General features: G+C 38.3%; 1 protein-coding gene and 1 long non-coding RNA gene across 2 annotated transcripts; both read left to right on the top strand.

Moving 5' to 3' along the window:
• The first annotated feature begins 3,924 nt into the window (after positions 1 to 3,924).
• Positions 3,925 to 9,103, top strand: LOC129449244 (uncharacterized). The gene is made up of 3 exons (XR_012371451.1): positions 3,925 to 4,016; positions 8,409 to 8,464; positions 9,024 to 9,103. It is a non-coding gene; the product is annotated as an uncharacterized lncRNA (long non-coding RNA).
• Positions 9,104 to 9,191: 88 nt separating this feature from the next.
• Positions 9,192 to 10,407, top strand: LOC141349182 (C-C chemokine receptor type 5-like). The gene has a single exon (XM_073871881.1). It carries the CDS (start codon positions 9,369 to 9,371, stop codon positions 10,254 to 10,256), a length of 888 nt encoding a protein of 295 aa, XP_073727982.1. The 5' UTR covers positions 9,192 to 9,368; the 3' UTR covers positions 10,257 to 10,407.
• Positions 10,408 to 15,968: the final 5,561 nt, after the last annotated feature.

Below are 15,968 nucleotides of genomic sequence, written 5' to 3'. Positions count from 1 at the left end.
ATGGTGTGATAAATATATTATAGACACCACAAATCTACAATTAAACAAAAAAGTCTACATTTTTTGTGAAGTGTGTTAAATGTGTATCCCAATGATGATGTGAAAAATAAATTGTAGACACCACAAGTCTATATTTGCAGCATAGGGTTTCAATTCCACATTTCTAACAGTTTCAGTTGTTAATTTTTTTCTTACACTGCTTTGTTTCCATTATATTAAAGATTACAAGATGTAAAATAAGTCTCAGGTGTGTCTAGAATGTGTCTGTAAAGTTTCAGCTCAAAATAGCATGTCCAAAATGGCACTATTTGGTTATACGTTTGTGTACATTTAAATGCAAATGAGCAGCTGCTTTCGGTTAAAATAGATCTGATTCCTTTGAATAAAGTCTAAAGCCTGGGGTACACTGCAAGATTTTTGGCTGTCCCAGACGAAAAATTTCCATCAGAAATTCAGCATGATCAACACACAGTGTGTTTGCTGCTATGACCTGCATACCAGTATTTGTTTACCATTAGCGCATGCTGTTGACGTTGCGCTAACGTGTGTCACAACAATAACAGCAGTCTACATGCTTGTCGTACCCAAGTATAAACCCTCCATGTGTGATAAGGTAATGATCTTACAGGATCCTGCAGTGTATCCCGGGCTTAAGACATTGGTATCTTTAGCTGCATTAGAGTTACAACGTATTAACAAACACACTTAGAAAAGCTTGTTGTGTAAAATTATCCAGTCAATCAGTGGGCAGGGCTTTGTTTTTGTGATGTCACATTAACAAAGGGGATCAAAACAGCATGTTTAATGAGACTGCTTTTGTTTAATGGGGATAAAAAATAAGTGGGTGTACACACTTCCAACACACATTTATGTCTAAACATAAGGGCAGTATATGTGCCCATCAATATCGCTTGTTTAAGAACCTTAACCTTTAAATCTAAAGATATTTTAAAAGCTTAACAAAAGCTATAGTAGAAAAGCTTAGCAAAGCTATAATACAGTAAAAATGTGTTTGAGGCGCATACAGTAGCTTTGCAAACTGAATCAGAAACGTAATCTCGTTTACCTTCGAATTTCTCTTCAAAGATACCAAAGAAACCCACAGGTTTCTTGAAGTGATATGTTCTGCAGAAAGAGAGAGGGTGAGATTTCCTGTGTGCTTATTCTCTGACGTTAACACAGTACATTGCTGACATGGCTATGTATGTTTAAGGAAGTTGCGCCAAAAGTTGCTTTGTCCAAAAAATAACCTACCAAAAGCTTTTAACTGTAAAACTACAACTTGACACTCGACACTCTTTATGTTGTCATTATATGGCTTAAACAATGTTTCATATGTCTGAAAAAAGCTTTAGTATTAGTTCATTCAAATCTGTCATGCATATCATCTCCAGTATCTGCAGAAAAGGACCTGCATTAGCTCATTGATTGATTTTTTGTGATTACGCACAAACACAACCACTTCCTCATTGTGAGGTATGTGTGATTGTATCTGCAAGTAAATGTCACAGTTAGGACCGCATGTTGTGAGGATCAACATCAATCAACACACAATCAAAACTTTAACAGTACAGCACCATAAACAGCTAAAAATCAAATGTGCAAAATCCAGTGTATTGCTGATTCAGGTGTATGAACATTAAAGGGAAACCAGGCAAGTCTGCGTAATATTTCTCTACGAGCTCCCCCTAGTGTCTAAAGGTAAATGCTTTCAAACACACTGTCATAAAAACGAACTGTTGTCCCTCCCCCCTCGGAACCAAGTTTATCAGCTTATTTCCAATCCAGTTAGGATTCCCTTCCGTCAAGGGTTTTCAATGCTTCTTCCCCGGCTCTGCCATTTGCAACAATCGCTTGCCGTGTTTAGCTCGCCTGCCTCTGTGTTGTTTGCTGTAAAGTGATACTGCTTCTCGCGAAATCTGAGACTTTGCGAGACTGAAGGACACCGGTTCGGATACAGCGAAGTTGCAAGTGGGGTATTCTTCATACAGACGGTAGGGGCGGGCGAGAGAGACTTCATTCGTCTGGTAATGAGTCATTTAACCATATACCGACTTACGAAGATGATTTATTAACATAAAAATGCTGCCTTGTGTCCCTTTAATCAGGCTGAATAGATGTCTGTATGTTAAAGTAATATTATCAGTTATTTAAACAATAAACCATAGCATACAGAACTTACCTGGAAGGTTAAATAGGCTAAATTAACCGAACAAGCCAACTAGCATGAAGTTTGCATACTCGTAATTCCACATTACAGAATCCATTGAATTACATAAATACAGAAGCAGCATATGGTGGACTCTCGCGGCTGTAGACGGTAATGATGTCTCTTGCCTCATAAATGTCCAAATTAATTCATAATTACTTTCAAGGCGCATCTGACTATAAGACGCAGCACCAGCCAAGTTATGAAAAAAACTCGGCTTATAGACCTAAAAATATGGTAGTTTACTAAATACTGAGTTTTCATCTCTATGGATAAAAGTTATGTGTAAGGGTGTGCATAATCCAACACAAGATGATGAGTAAGAGAACAAAGTTAAAAACACAGGAAACAAACTGGCAAATATAACATACACACATTAGGTTACACCAAGATGAACCGAAGCGGTGGGAAATGAAAGTCCAATGGAGAAAATGTCGGGGTGGAGACGACGGAGGGACGAGCCAAGGTGGGACACAGGGAGAACTACAGGGAGGAACCTGGGTGCTGAGTGATGGCAGCGAGGCACATGAAGATGGAGACAAAGTTGGTGATGAGTAGATGGTGAACCAGGAGGATAGTGAAGAACAAGAAGACCAATGTGACTCTGATGGCTCGGGTGACTGAGTAAGAGACAGGGGATGGACTGACCGGGGCGACAGTAGAGGGAGTGAGGACCAAGGAGAAGCTGGAGGGGTGCAGGGTCAAAACGCAGCCGGAGGGCCAGTAGTCTGAAGTGAACCAGAGCAACGAGAGACCAAGGTAGAGGTGTAGGACAAGGGAGCCGGGTGTAGTCTCTGGGATGGCGGATCACAGTGGAGCCGAAGGAGCACAGAACCAAGGTGGTGCTGAAAGGTTCAATGAGCGAGATGGAGTCATGGGCACAACCTTCCACAATTTCCTCCTGAGGAAAAACTCAGGAAACAGACTGAAGAATATAACATTAGGTTACACCAAATGTAACATAAACAGAGACTGGACGATGAGCAGAATACAGACAGGGTATATATAGGTAACCAAAGGTAGGTTACTAAACAAACAATGAACAGGTGAAGATGATGAAACCTCAAGAATGAATGAATTGGAACATAAGGGAAAGTTAACACACAGGGGCAAGACTATGAGAATATAATTCTACAGTTGCTTTATAAGCTTTTTATAAGCTTACGTTGAGAAAAGGACTCTTATCCGGAGACCAAAATACTATTGTGGTTGATTATTTTTACTTGGGCCAGAAACCCATATCCACCTCACAACTGCAATGACTGTGTTATCTTCAACAGCTTCCTGACACTGAAGATAGTAAATGTAAATTTACGACATTATGAACAATAAAAATACTGAAAAGATCTGTTGTGTATGTCCGTCTCTTTATAAAGTCACTTGAGCATCGTAGTGGTTTGGTGTGCAGAGTTGTAAACCACAACTTAACACTATTGCTTAGGTGTTCTGAGAAAGCTAAGTTAAAAAAGTTTAAATATTTTACGTTTTAGGTGTGGTTTAAGTAAGTGAGAGAATTGAAGTTTATGAAGCTTAATTTTTTTAGGTGTTACCAATTGAAGTAATATTTAAGTTGATTCAACTTTTACTTTCTACAGTGTTTTGAGTTTATGCAGCAGTTCTGAAACTAATCTTGCACTTTGCGAAGCCCCTACCCTAATATAACCAAAGGAAGTGCCATAAACCAATGCCTTTACATAGGAAATAAACTATATTAGATCTCATTTACCTCGTCTGATCTTATATCATCTGATTTCAACTCATCTTTCCATCTCACAGGTCACACGGTAATTCCATTTACCAAGTTAGTGTGAGTATTGTGGACTTGTATTAATAATTGATTTCAATGCTGTCTTTGATTAATAGGCATAGACATTCACTGTTTTTTATTTATTGTAATAAATGTGGCAAGTACGGAAAGTGCCGTAAGTCAGAGTCCTAACCTGCATCTTTATAGCAGATACCTGAGATCTCTTTCTGAAAGGATGTTTTCACACTTTTGTTGAAAACATTGTATTGTGACATTTTCTGTTCAAAGATGGCAAAACATCTGTAGGAAACTGTCACCAAATATACTTGAACGTCACAGGTGGTTTATTACACTGGAACATATTTGTAGTTACCATTGGTGTTTGAGACCTTCTGTGTAACAGTCATCAATATTATTTGGGCATTCGTAGATGTTGAGACGACTTTTCCAGGCAAGCAAGTTAACGTTTTATTATAAATGTTTGTTTGATTTAAAGGTGTACTTTTTTGTGTTGAGTTAAAAGATTAACAGATGAGACATCAGCTGTTGTTACAATTAAAACCAATTAGCATTTTATTATTTAACTTGTAAGCAAAATTGCTGTTTCCTGTACTAGTAATTGCAAAGGATGCTTTCCAACAGGTGTATTAGCATTCCTTGTTAACTTGCGGACCTTTTTTTCCAAACGCCTCACATCCGTACGTTCTTCCGCTTAGAGCTTGAATAATAGACACTCCAGCCCAGTTGGTGGCGCTAATCCGCCATTGCCAGTTGCAAGAATAGAAACAAAGTTCCCGGCGCGGAGTAATACCGTACCTCACAGCACATCTAATACAAGTCAATGGAGTTGGACAAAACTACGATAAAACCTGTTGGAATGCGTATTTTGCAGCGATTTTTGTGTGAGCACACCAGTGAACACCCCCGACCACTCGGTGAGATTCATGTCTTTGCCATGTCTTAATGCATTTTAGGAAGGATTGTTCCAGTGCACCATTAAACCCATTGTAAAGGTGGGAGATGAAACACAAACACCTGAAAATTCTCGGGGCAGCCGCATATGTCCAAATTTCAGTCAAAACCGTTCTATTTCATCATAAACAATCTGAAAACAGGGCTTTAAGCCCTACCCTAGCAACCACTGTTAAGCCCTCTAGAAATCAAAACAATTCGATTTTTAAATCTGATTGTCATAAAGACATGGGGATTGGTTTATTTTATTCATACTGGCAAGCAACCTATGGATTATCATTATTGGCCTCTGCCAAGCCACTTGCTAACAACCAAAGACAGTACCCTAGCAACCGATTAACAAAGCCTATATCTCTGCATCAGAACATTGTAAAGGCATGGTGGTTGGTTTATGCCACTCAAGCAGCATATGGTAAATGGACTGAATTTATATAGCGCTTTCATAGACCAATGGCCATCCAAAGCGCTTTACATACTGCCTCACATTCACCCATTCACTCACACATTAATACACCGACAGCAGTGTCAGCCATGCAAGGTGCCATCCAGCTCGATGGGAGCAGCTGGGGTTAGTCTTGCTCAAGGACACCTCGACACTTGGTTAGGTTGAGCCGGGGATTGAACCACCAACCTTCCAATATGTAGACAACACTCAGACACTGAACCACTGCCGCCCATTATTGGCTGCTACTAAGCCACTCCCTAGCAACTGTTAAGCAAGACCTTATCTCTGCATTAGAAAATTGTACAGTCACGGGGTGGAGTATAATCACTGGTGAGTGCCAATTCACTCCTTAGTAACCACACAGAGGTACCCTTGCAACAGGCTAACAAGACCTGTATCTCTGCATCAGATTATCATAGAGTCACAGGGGTTGTCTTGTTTTACTTGAAACTTAACTTAGGCGGGGACTAATATGCATATTCCAACCCTATATCACGAAATTACGTGACTATTTCACGCATGGACCAGCGTGAAAATGTCACGCTTTGGCGCGTTTGAGCGTAAGCATGTCACGCTTTTCTGTTTGTGTCACTGTCACGTATTGGTTACTCAACTTTTTTGTCCTATTTTCAAACCATTGTCGCTTCGATTTAGGGTTAGATTGGGTGCTTGTGTTATATGTCACTTTAAGTATTTGTCACTTTAAGTATTGGTTTATAAAAAAAGATACAAGACTTTGGGGTTAGAGTTTGTTTAGGTAAGGGCGTCATTTTATGTAAATCTAACCCTAAACCGAAGCGACAATGGTAAGAAATTAGGAAAAAAAGTTGAGTAACCAATACGTGACAGTGACACAAACAGAAAGCGTGACATGCTCGCGCTCAAGCGCGGCAAAGCGTGACATTTTCACGCTGGTCCATGCGCAAAATAGTCAAGCAATTTCGTGATACTGGGTTGGCATATTCATAGGTCCATGAATACTAAATGGGTGTAGTAGAATTACATTCAAGAAGGTTTAAGCATGCATAAATTACTGTCACAGGTAAAACTTTTATATGATATTATGATGCTTAAAAATGAGTTTAAACTGATTTATTTATTGGCCACAGGGAGACTCTCATAGTAAACTAACTTAGCTTGCTGTCTTTAAAAGGGGGCTCGAACCTGAGGTCCAAGCTCAACCAGTTTTCAAATTATGTCAAAGATTATGGGAGTCACCTAGCTAAACCACCCACCCGCCCCCGGCCAAGCCCCCCGTCATTAAAGGGTCACGGTGATTTCACAAAGTAAGATGTGATCCTGGATGAGATGAGATTCATTTATTTATCCTTTCGGAAACTTCGGAAACTTGTTCTGTATCAACATTGATTGTTGGTCCTGAATAAATGTTTTAATCAAAGAAACCCCAAATTACCCTAACCATTTCAACCTTTTGAGAAGAATTTTTTAAAGCCCCTAAACCTAAAGATTACTAAAGATAATAACTAAAGATTCTTACCGTCAGTGAGGTGAAAATAATTCACACACAAAGACAGTGACTCATCTGTCAATTCCTTTAGAAAACAGTGTGAGGCGCACTTGAGATTTTACATTTATTGACAGGTTCCTCAATGTTTACAGGAGGCCTGGAACCACACCAGCCCCCTCTCAATTTGAATACTGAGCTCAACCACCTCATAATGGAACCGCACAGAAGAAGACAAGAGCATAAGGGGGATATGGGAAAAATTGTCTCTGGGAAAGCAAAAAGATATTGCAGAAAAATGTGACATGTGATAGCTTAGTTTAAAATTCTACTGCTTGTTTATAAATCACAGAATAATCCAGCTTTGTATTTGACAAACTAACTTCATTATTGTATTCCTGCAAGATGTCTACGTTCTGAGGACAAATTACTTCTTTAAGTCCCATGTACTCAATTGAAGTATACTGGGGAAATAGAGCGTTTTCTGTAGCTGGTCCAATTCTTTGGAACAATCTACCACACTACATTAAAATGGCCTCCACTTTATCAGAGTTTGTTGCAACATGATCTCATGGAAATCCGTGTTATAGTCATGGAAAATTTGATCACTTTATCCGTGACCATGTCACAGAATACAGCTTTTTCCATGATGGGACCACTGATGTCTTTTCAGTGTAACTCCCTTGGATTTCTCATGTTATTTTATGTACTGTTTTCTCATTGTTTTTTCTTATTATCAAATCATTGTCGCTTGGGGTTAGGGTTAGATTTGGGGTTTGGGTTAGGATGTACTTTTATGTATTGGTTTCTACATATCTTTCTTCTGCTTTTAAAACTATTCTCGCCTGGAGTTGGGTTAGAGTTGGGGTTTGGGTTAGGATGTCTAAAAATGTAACAAAGTGATTCTAACCCTATCCCCAAGCGACAATGGTAAGAAAATAGGAAAAACAATGAGAAAACAACCAATACATAAAATGACACAAGAAATCCAAATTTTCCGTGACTATAACACAAATTTTTGTGAGATCAGGTTGGTTTAAAAGTCTTAAAACTCATCTTTTTTCTTGGCTTTTAGTTGATAGTATTTTATGATTGTTATTTTAATTATACTGTTTTATTTTGGGTACTAAAGTATTAGTTTTTTTTACTGCTCTTATTTATTGTGTACCAAATGTCCTTTTTAATTTTGTTGCTTATTTATTGGGTACTATTTTTGTCCTTGTACAGCACTTCGGTCAGTTTCTAGCATTTATAAATGTGCTATAGAAATTAAATGCAAATGCACACATACCCCAACCAACATCCGCCTGTCAGATACTATTATTCACATTGACTTCAATCATACTTTATTTTTTAAGCAAATAAATTTAAATTGCTCATTTATTGCAAACCATTGCGAAATGCATGTTATGGTATGCACATTTGCAATATTTCTTGACTTCAGTATATTGTGCTGCCCTAATGCTCACAATGATGATTGACAGGACTGAATGTTTAGGCTCCTACCAAACCTACATTTAAAATGTTATCTAATGCATTGTTTTCAACATTTTCTCTGTTTGTCTAACAGACAGAAGACATCTGACTCAACTATCAGAGAATGAATTCTACTGCTTTACAGCCAAGGTAAGACAGCAGGTTTTTTTCGACCTAGGATTGTACAGTAAATATGGACAAACCTGTTGGGTTAAAACTAACTATAGTGTCTCATTTGAAAATTTGGATAAATCCAGCAAACAACGAGTACATTTTAGTACAGATTCTGCCGTCACTCCGCATTAGATCTCCCATACCGGAAACTGAAGAGCAGCCTTAAGTCAAACGTGGAAGTTATAGAGTCCATTCAACGAATAAAGAACTATATTGACTGACATAAATTTAAAAATGATGATTCTGTCATGACCTCAGTCTGTTATCCTGCCTGTCCTACAGACTCCTTTTCCCATGATCCTCCATGCTCTCTTACCTGTGTCTTAAATTTCGAACAAAGCTGTGTGTACAGAAGAAATGTTACATGTAGATGTGCAAATTAAAATGGGTGTATAGAGATATGTACAGACAGTATAAATAGATAAACAAATAATAGTTTATTTTAAAAGATAACTTTTATACTCAACTTTACTTTTAACTATGTGTATTAAAGAGCAATAATAACATACTTCCTTGCCTTTTTCGTAATTAAAAGCACCACTGCACAGTCTCCATGGACAAGTATGGTAACCAACAGTACCCCATACCCGAATACTTTTATATCTTCCAGGTGAGGTCATATTACAGTACATAATGTTCCTAGAATGCAATGATCAGCTCTATAAACTTTGCTTAGATTATATTTTCCTGTTTAAGTTTGAATGGACCAAATAATGATGAGCCAAACACCTCTCCCTTATACAGCTTTGATGACTATGAAAATCTTGATCCATCTGTGTTATCCTGTGATTATGGAGTTCATGCATCCAACATCCTGCCTGTGTTATACTCTCTGTTCTTCGTGTTGGGCCTGCTGGGAAATCTGCTGGTGTTATGGGTGATGTTGAAGGGTGTAAAGCTGAGAAGCATGACTGACATCTGTCTCCTTAATCTGGCTTTAGCTGATCTCCTGCTGGTCTCCTCTCTCCCGTTCCTGGCTCACTATGCCAGAGATCAGTGGGTCTTTGGAGGCCCCATGTGCACCATGGTTTTAGGCGTCTATCACATTGGATTCTACAGTGGGATTTTCTTCATTGTACTGATGAGTGTTGACAGATATTTAGCTGTGGTTCATGCTGTGTTCGCATTGAAAGTCAGAACAAAGACATATGGGATTATAGCCAGTATTGTCATCTGGATCATTGCTGTTGCTGCATCGTTTCCTGAGCTTATTTACCTTGAAATCAGTAAACACAATAATAAAACATACTGTCAGTCTTATCCAACAGATGATAACAACTCTCACCATTATGCAAACACTGTTGGTATTATTAAAATGAATGTTTTAGGATTAATTATTCCACTGTGTGTAATTGGATTTTGTTACTCAATGATTCTTCACAGACTCCTAACAGTTCGCTCTTCCAGGAAACAGACCATGAGACTTGTCGTTGTAGTGATGGTTGCCTTCTTCTGCTGTTGGGCTCCATATAATATTGCAGCTTTTGTGAAAGCATTGGAGCTAAATAAACTCATAGAAACATCCTGTGAACAAAGCAAAGCAATCACTCTTAGTCTTCAGATCACAGAAGGTCTGGCTTACTCACACAGCGGCTTGAATCCCATTCTCTACGTGTTTGTTGGAGAGAAATTTAGGAAACACCTTTTCAGACTCCTGAACAAAACACCCATCAGCAGATTACAGTTCATGAAGAGATACCTTACACAGGCTACAGGATCTGTTTATTCACAGACAATCAGTGTGGATGACAAATCAACAGCAGTGTGAAAGGAGATATAGGGCCAGACTTAATAACAGCATGCGCCAGCGCAAATCATCATTTTGCCATTACATAACGACTGTCGGGATTTACTAAACACATGTAGTTATTTTTGTGACTGACCTTATATGCATTTCCCTTTCAGACACAAAATTTATGGGAGGAGATTATTTAAATGATTCACGAAAAGCAATTTACTGATGTTTGTGTGTGTTATAACTGGTATTTGCGCCATTATTTAACAAAAGAAAAAAGCATGTCTTAAACTATTAAATACTTGAAATGACTGCAATTGTGCCTAAAAGGAGAGGCATCGCAGAGCACGTGGTACGTTGATTTCTTTTAACACCTACCAGTTTATTTGGAATGCCAGTGGAACCTATTATTCAAAAATATTGTTTGGCAAGTCATGTTATTTTTTGTTTGCTGGAGGAAATAAATGAGAAGTCACCAGAAGTCGTCACACAATACAAGGTGTTTTAAAACTTCTTGTAAAAATTCATTTTCAGTGTTCTTTGGCTTTGTTAGCTGGGTTTTCACACCATTCATTTTCAGCTGAGATGTCCGTGGTGCTGAACTCAAGCACATCAGGGGCCCTATTTTAACGATCTGAAACGCAAGTGTGAAGCGCAAAGCGCAAGTGACTTTGTGGGCGGATCTTGGGCGCTGTTGCTATTTTCCCGGCGGGAGAAATAACTCTTGCGCCAGGCGCAAATCAACAAGGGGTTGGTCTGAAGTAGGTTCATTATTCATAGGTGTGGTTTGGGCGTAACGTCAAATAAACCAATCAGAACGCTATCCAACATTCCTTTTAAACGCAAGGGTGCAAGTTCCATGGCGGGTTGCTATTATTATTATGGATTTACCAGGCGCACGCCAGGAGCGGTTCACAGCCGAGGAGACCGACGTTCTTGTAAGAGCAGTCAAGACAGAGAAGTTGTTTTGTTTGGGAATGGGAGAAACCCGCCCAAATCAGCGTCGGTTCATCAGCTGGCACCCCCATCGTTACGCCAAGTGCTACAATGATGTCAGGAGACGGGGGAATACCAAGCTTGCCAGCATAAATCGGGCACGCCGTATAACGGGAGGTGGATCTGCCTCTACTCAGGACCTGACGCAGAGGACATCGCTGCGTCCACCCTCACCGCGTCCAAAGGGTTTGGGGGCTTTGAAATCAGACCCAAGAAACGCAAGCAAGGTCCAACCCCAAAGTACACTTACAAATCAAGTTCATATACATTAAGGTTTCTTATGAAAACATTTTAATTATTATTTACATAAAAAAACGTAATACAGCCACACAACAAACTTATGAAAATATTTTAATCATTATTTGCATGATAATTTTTTAACGCAGCCACACAATAAATAAAAACTATCACCACAATGCTCACCACAATAATTTCCCTTATCTCATGTGTTAATATTTTTTATTGCAACAATTTTTGATTTGCAAAAATAACTGTTGCATCTGTGTAGATTAGATAAGCGAAGTGTGTGGGCGTTGTGCACGCTATACATTATGGTCAAGCATGCGCCCTTAAAATAACATAATGAGCAACGCGCCACTGACTTTAGACTAGTTTTTTTTGGTCAGTGGCGCAATTGTTTTTTGAAACTGCAAAATAGCATCAGGGATAGTTTGCGCCGGAACACGCCTCCTTTTTTGCGCTGAACCGCCCAGGGAGCGCAAGTTCATTCCCTAGTTTGCCGACGTGCGTCTGTGGCGGGAAAAACCCGCTGTGCGCCGGTGCAAAATACTAATAATACATGCGTCACTGACAAAGTCAATTGCGCTGGGTGCAAGATAGGGCCCCAGATGTCAGTAGATCACCCGCACCTGCAGGATCATCAGCTCTACTTATTTGTGACCCTGAACCAATTTGCGCTGCTCTTAGTAGATTGCATTGGTCATTATCAGCTGTTTTCCTGTGTTATGTAATTTGCACTTGTTTAGTAAAAAACCTGCATATATTACCACTCCCATCTGCGCTTTTTTGGAGTTGCCCTCTCACGTTAATTTGCCCTGTTTAGTATATCTGGCCCCTAATCGGGTAGGGAATTCAGATGAAAAAAGCTTAAATAAGTTTTTTTATTACAGTATTTTTTAGCAGAATGTGGAGTGCATTTTGGCTCATCCTCTTGTTTAATGAGATAACAAAAAATTGCATCCAAGGCAGCTTGTTCCTATAGTTTATTGCACTAACATAATACTTGGTTAATTTCAACCCAAAATGCTGGGTTGTTTTAACACATATTTGGGTCAAATATTATTTTTTTTATATTAATTTAACCCAATGGCTGGGTTTGTCTCTTTTTGACCCAACACTGGGTTGAAAATAACCCTGCATTTTATAGACTGCACAGTTACAATTGCTTGCTTTATGAAATCTTAAATATGGGCATGTTTTGAGTATTCATTATTTGTAAATGTATTTGATAAATGTTTATATTTAAAAAAAAATTTTTTTTGAAGTTTATCTATTTTTGTGTTGTTGTTATAAGCAATATATCAATATAGTTCTTATAACTCTAATAGGGCAGTTTTGGCCTAATTGTTAGAGAGTTGGGCTTGTAACCTGAGAGTTTCTGAGAGATAGGCTGGCTTTGTTTCTTGTACAATACATACAAAAAAAAACTAAACTCTTTTGTCACATTACTGACAGAGTATTTGCTTGTCTAACTATAGATAAACAAACCACTTTTTTGTCAAACAAATATCTTCAGTAAACATGCACAAGTATGTTACGTAAACTGTTGAGTGAAAAATTGTTATAGAAAACTAGAAAACAGCATTAACCAAAAATTTTGAATCTTCGTGCAGTAGGTTTCCTGTTTTTGCTCTCACTATTGGCGAATAGAGAGTATGTTGTGCACGTGCACCCATGATCGGTGTGAAACACATCCGTCCAGTAAAACCTTTCCCACCAACTGCCAGTAAACAATAAATACAATAATGTTAAAAAACTGATAAAAATATGATGATTTAGCTGGTTTATTTATTCTGCTACTATATTATTACAAAAATATGATTACAGTACAATATATATGGCTAACAGCTTATTAAAACATGTTTATGTTTTAAATGAAAAAGCAAAGTATTTTAAAATAAGCAAATTATTTTATAAGCTCATATCTCCATCTTGCGTAAGAAGCGATATAATTAAAACGAAAACAATACTGAATACATGTAATAGTTTATTATGTTTTTTATAGTTTGTTCAAATAACTTACAATGTGTTAAATGAGAAAGATGCTGCTGACTGTCGGACGGCGTGAAACTTGATGTGTCCCCATAAAACTTGACTGACTTTCCCATTGTAAAGGTATTGGTATGCCTCTGTGCTTTTTGCTTATTGAAGACCTGTCACCCCCGAGCAATAACATGAAATTATTGAATATATCTTCATATGATCAGGCCTCACAATGAATTACATGGCAGGTGTAGTAAATATTTACCTTAACTGTTTAAATCTTGTTTTATGAGTGCTCCCACGACATTGTTTTCTACGGGCAGGCTATTAAAATGGACATCACGCTCCAAAAAGGGAAATACGTCACATCACTTACTTCCACTTTCAAAAATAAGGTACATAGAGTGGCCATATTTACTATCCTAACATGATTGCTTAAGTCACACGTAAAGAGGAAAGACAAAAAAACTTGATATCAGTTGGTTAATTCCAAAAAATTAGAAAACTGAGAAAATGTTGTTAGTAAAGCTCTATAACACTTTTTATTTTATGGTTATTTTTATGGAATTTTTTTTGGCGTATGACAATATGTCTTTTAAACTATGTTACATTTATAGGGGTGGAATTTGTACTCATATCCCTTCAGATACCACTTACCAAACTACAGTGAATGTTCTATATTTTAACATTACTCACACAAACAAAACCCCTCTACTCATGCAGCAGTAAAAACTGGGTCACAAGCTTAACCACAGTTCCCAGCTATTACCGCTAAGTGATTCAGCTATGTTTTTCTCACAGTAAACAGTCAAATCCAAACTACAGTCATAGCACACCCCTTTAGTATAATATCTGTAGTGTGTCCACCATATAATGGAATCAAATGCATCTCATTTTTGACAAATTAGGTTGGTCATCACCAGCCAGTCAAGATGATAAGGTTAAACATCAAACTGTCCACACTACTGACATCATACTGACTTATTGCTTACCATGTGTTACCTTTCTGCAAATTTGGTCACAGTACAGAGGGCAAGAGAGGAAAACCTTCGAAAAAAGATTAAAAACCACAAAGTTAAAGAGAAAAACAAGTATACACTGGTTAATAGCAGTACACCTCACAAAACTCCTGACTGTCAGGGTTGTGGTGTGTGTGTGTGTGTGTGTGTGTGTGTGTGTGTGTGTGTGTGTGTGTGTGTGTGTGTGTGTGTGTGTGTGTGTGTGTGTGTGTGTGTGCGTGCGTGCATGCGTGCGTGCGTGTGTGTGTAGACAGGCAAAGGACGACAGATATAAAAACATAAATCACTTTTACTAAAAACTCAAACATGGGTACATAAACAGGAGAATAACTTACCATCACAACACAAAACTAAAATGCAATGAGAACTGACCAGGAACAGAACAAAGGCAGGGGTATACTGTACTATAGACCATTTCAAAAGATGTAAACAACACTGGTCCAGAAGCACTTCCTGTTTCCGTTTTTTAACACTAGATTAACGTTGGGATAAAATAAACCAACAGAACATATAAACCTGAATTAACTGAAGTTAAACAAACATCTTAAAGATAATGATATATGTAAAATAAAAAAATAACAGTCACAAACTGTAACAGGAAGTGTTTCTGGACCAGTGTTGTTTACATCATTTGAACTGGTCTATATATATATACACACACACACACATATATATATATATATATATATATATATATATATATATATATATATATATATATATATATATATATATATATATATATATACACAGAACTGATGATGAGTAACTAAACAAGGCACAGGTGTGCAATGGAAAGAGAAGAGGGGCAATAAACAAGATAATTAACTAATATTCATGACCTACAGTACAAGGGAGCACAGAACTGAACTGAACTTAATACTGTGTCATAGTGTTGACACTATGGGAATGTTAATCCCAGCTATGCAACTTTGAGGGTTTAATGCCTGCAACAAGGCTCATTTTAGGGGGGCTTCTGTCCAGCCCCCCTAAAAAAATATTTGATTCATTAATTTGTGATCGCTTCAGTCCCCTATAAAAACTCTTTAGAAAAGGCGGCATGCTGCGTCAAGTTTTGGCTCCTCCCCTGATCTGAGTCAGCATGGATTTAGCGCGTTTTTCAATCCGCAGGGGGGCCGAGCAGAGCGAACATCAGTAGTACAGGGCGGACTGGCCATCTTGACCTGGCGGCTGTTCTAACCTGCCGTGCAGTCAGCTCAGGTTGACATGTGAAATAATATGATATGAATGAATGACGGACCTACGAGTCAGCCAGTCGCGGTGAGAAAATGCCACCACATGACCAAACGGAGGCAACCCACTGCTTTTTGGCTTTATCTAAAAAATATGCAGCGCAAAGGAGACGCAGAGAGAGACAGACGCAGCAAGATGCTGCAAAATCAATCACAGAAATATTCGCCAAGAAGGAAGCAGGTCAGTCAAGTTACCAGTAAAAGCACGCATCTATATTGCTTATTAACGTTACAGGTTTTTAAGTCAGGTGCTG

This window comes from Misgurnus anguillicaudatus, chromosome 10 (assembly GCF_027580225.2).
Source record: "Misgurnus anguillicaudatus chromosome 10, ASM2758022v2, whole genome shotgun sequence".
Taxonomy (NCBI): Eukaryota; Metazoa; Chordata; class Actinopteri; order Cypriniformes; family Cobitidae; genus Misgurnus; species Misgurnus anguillicaudatus.
This window is presented reverse-complemented; position numbering and strand designations above follow the sequence as displayed.

What these genes read in the sequence shown, in the direction of transcription:
- LOC141349182 (XM_073871881.1), top strand. Translation starts at nt 9,369, where the DNA reads ATGTTGAAGGGTGTAAAGCTGAGAAGCATGACTGACATCTGTCTCCTT.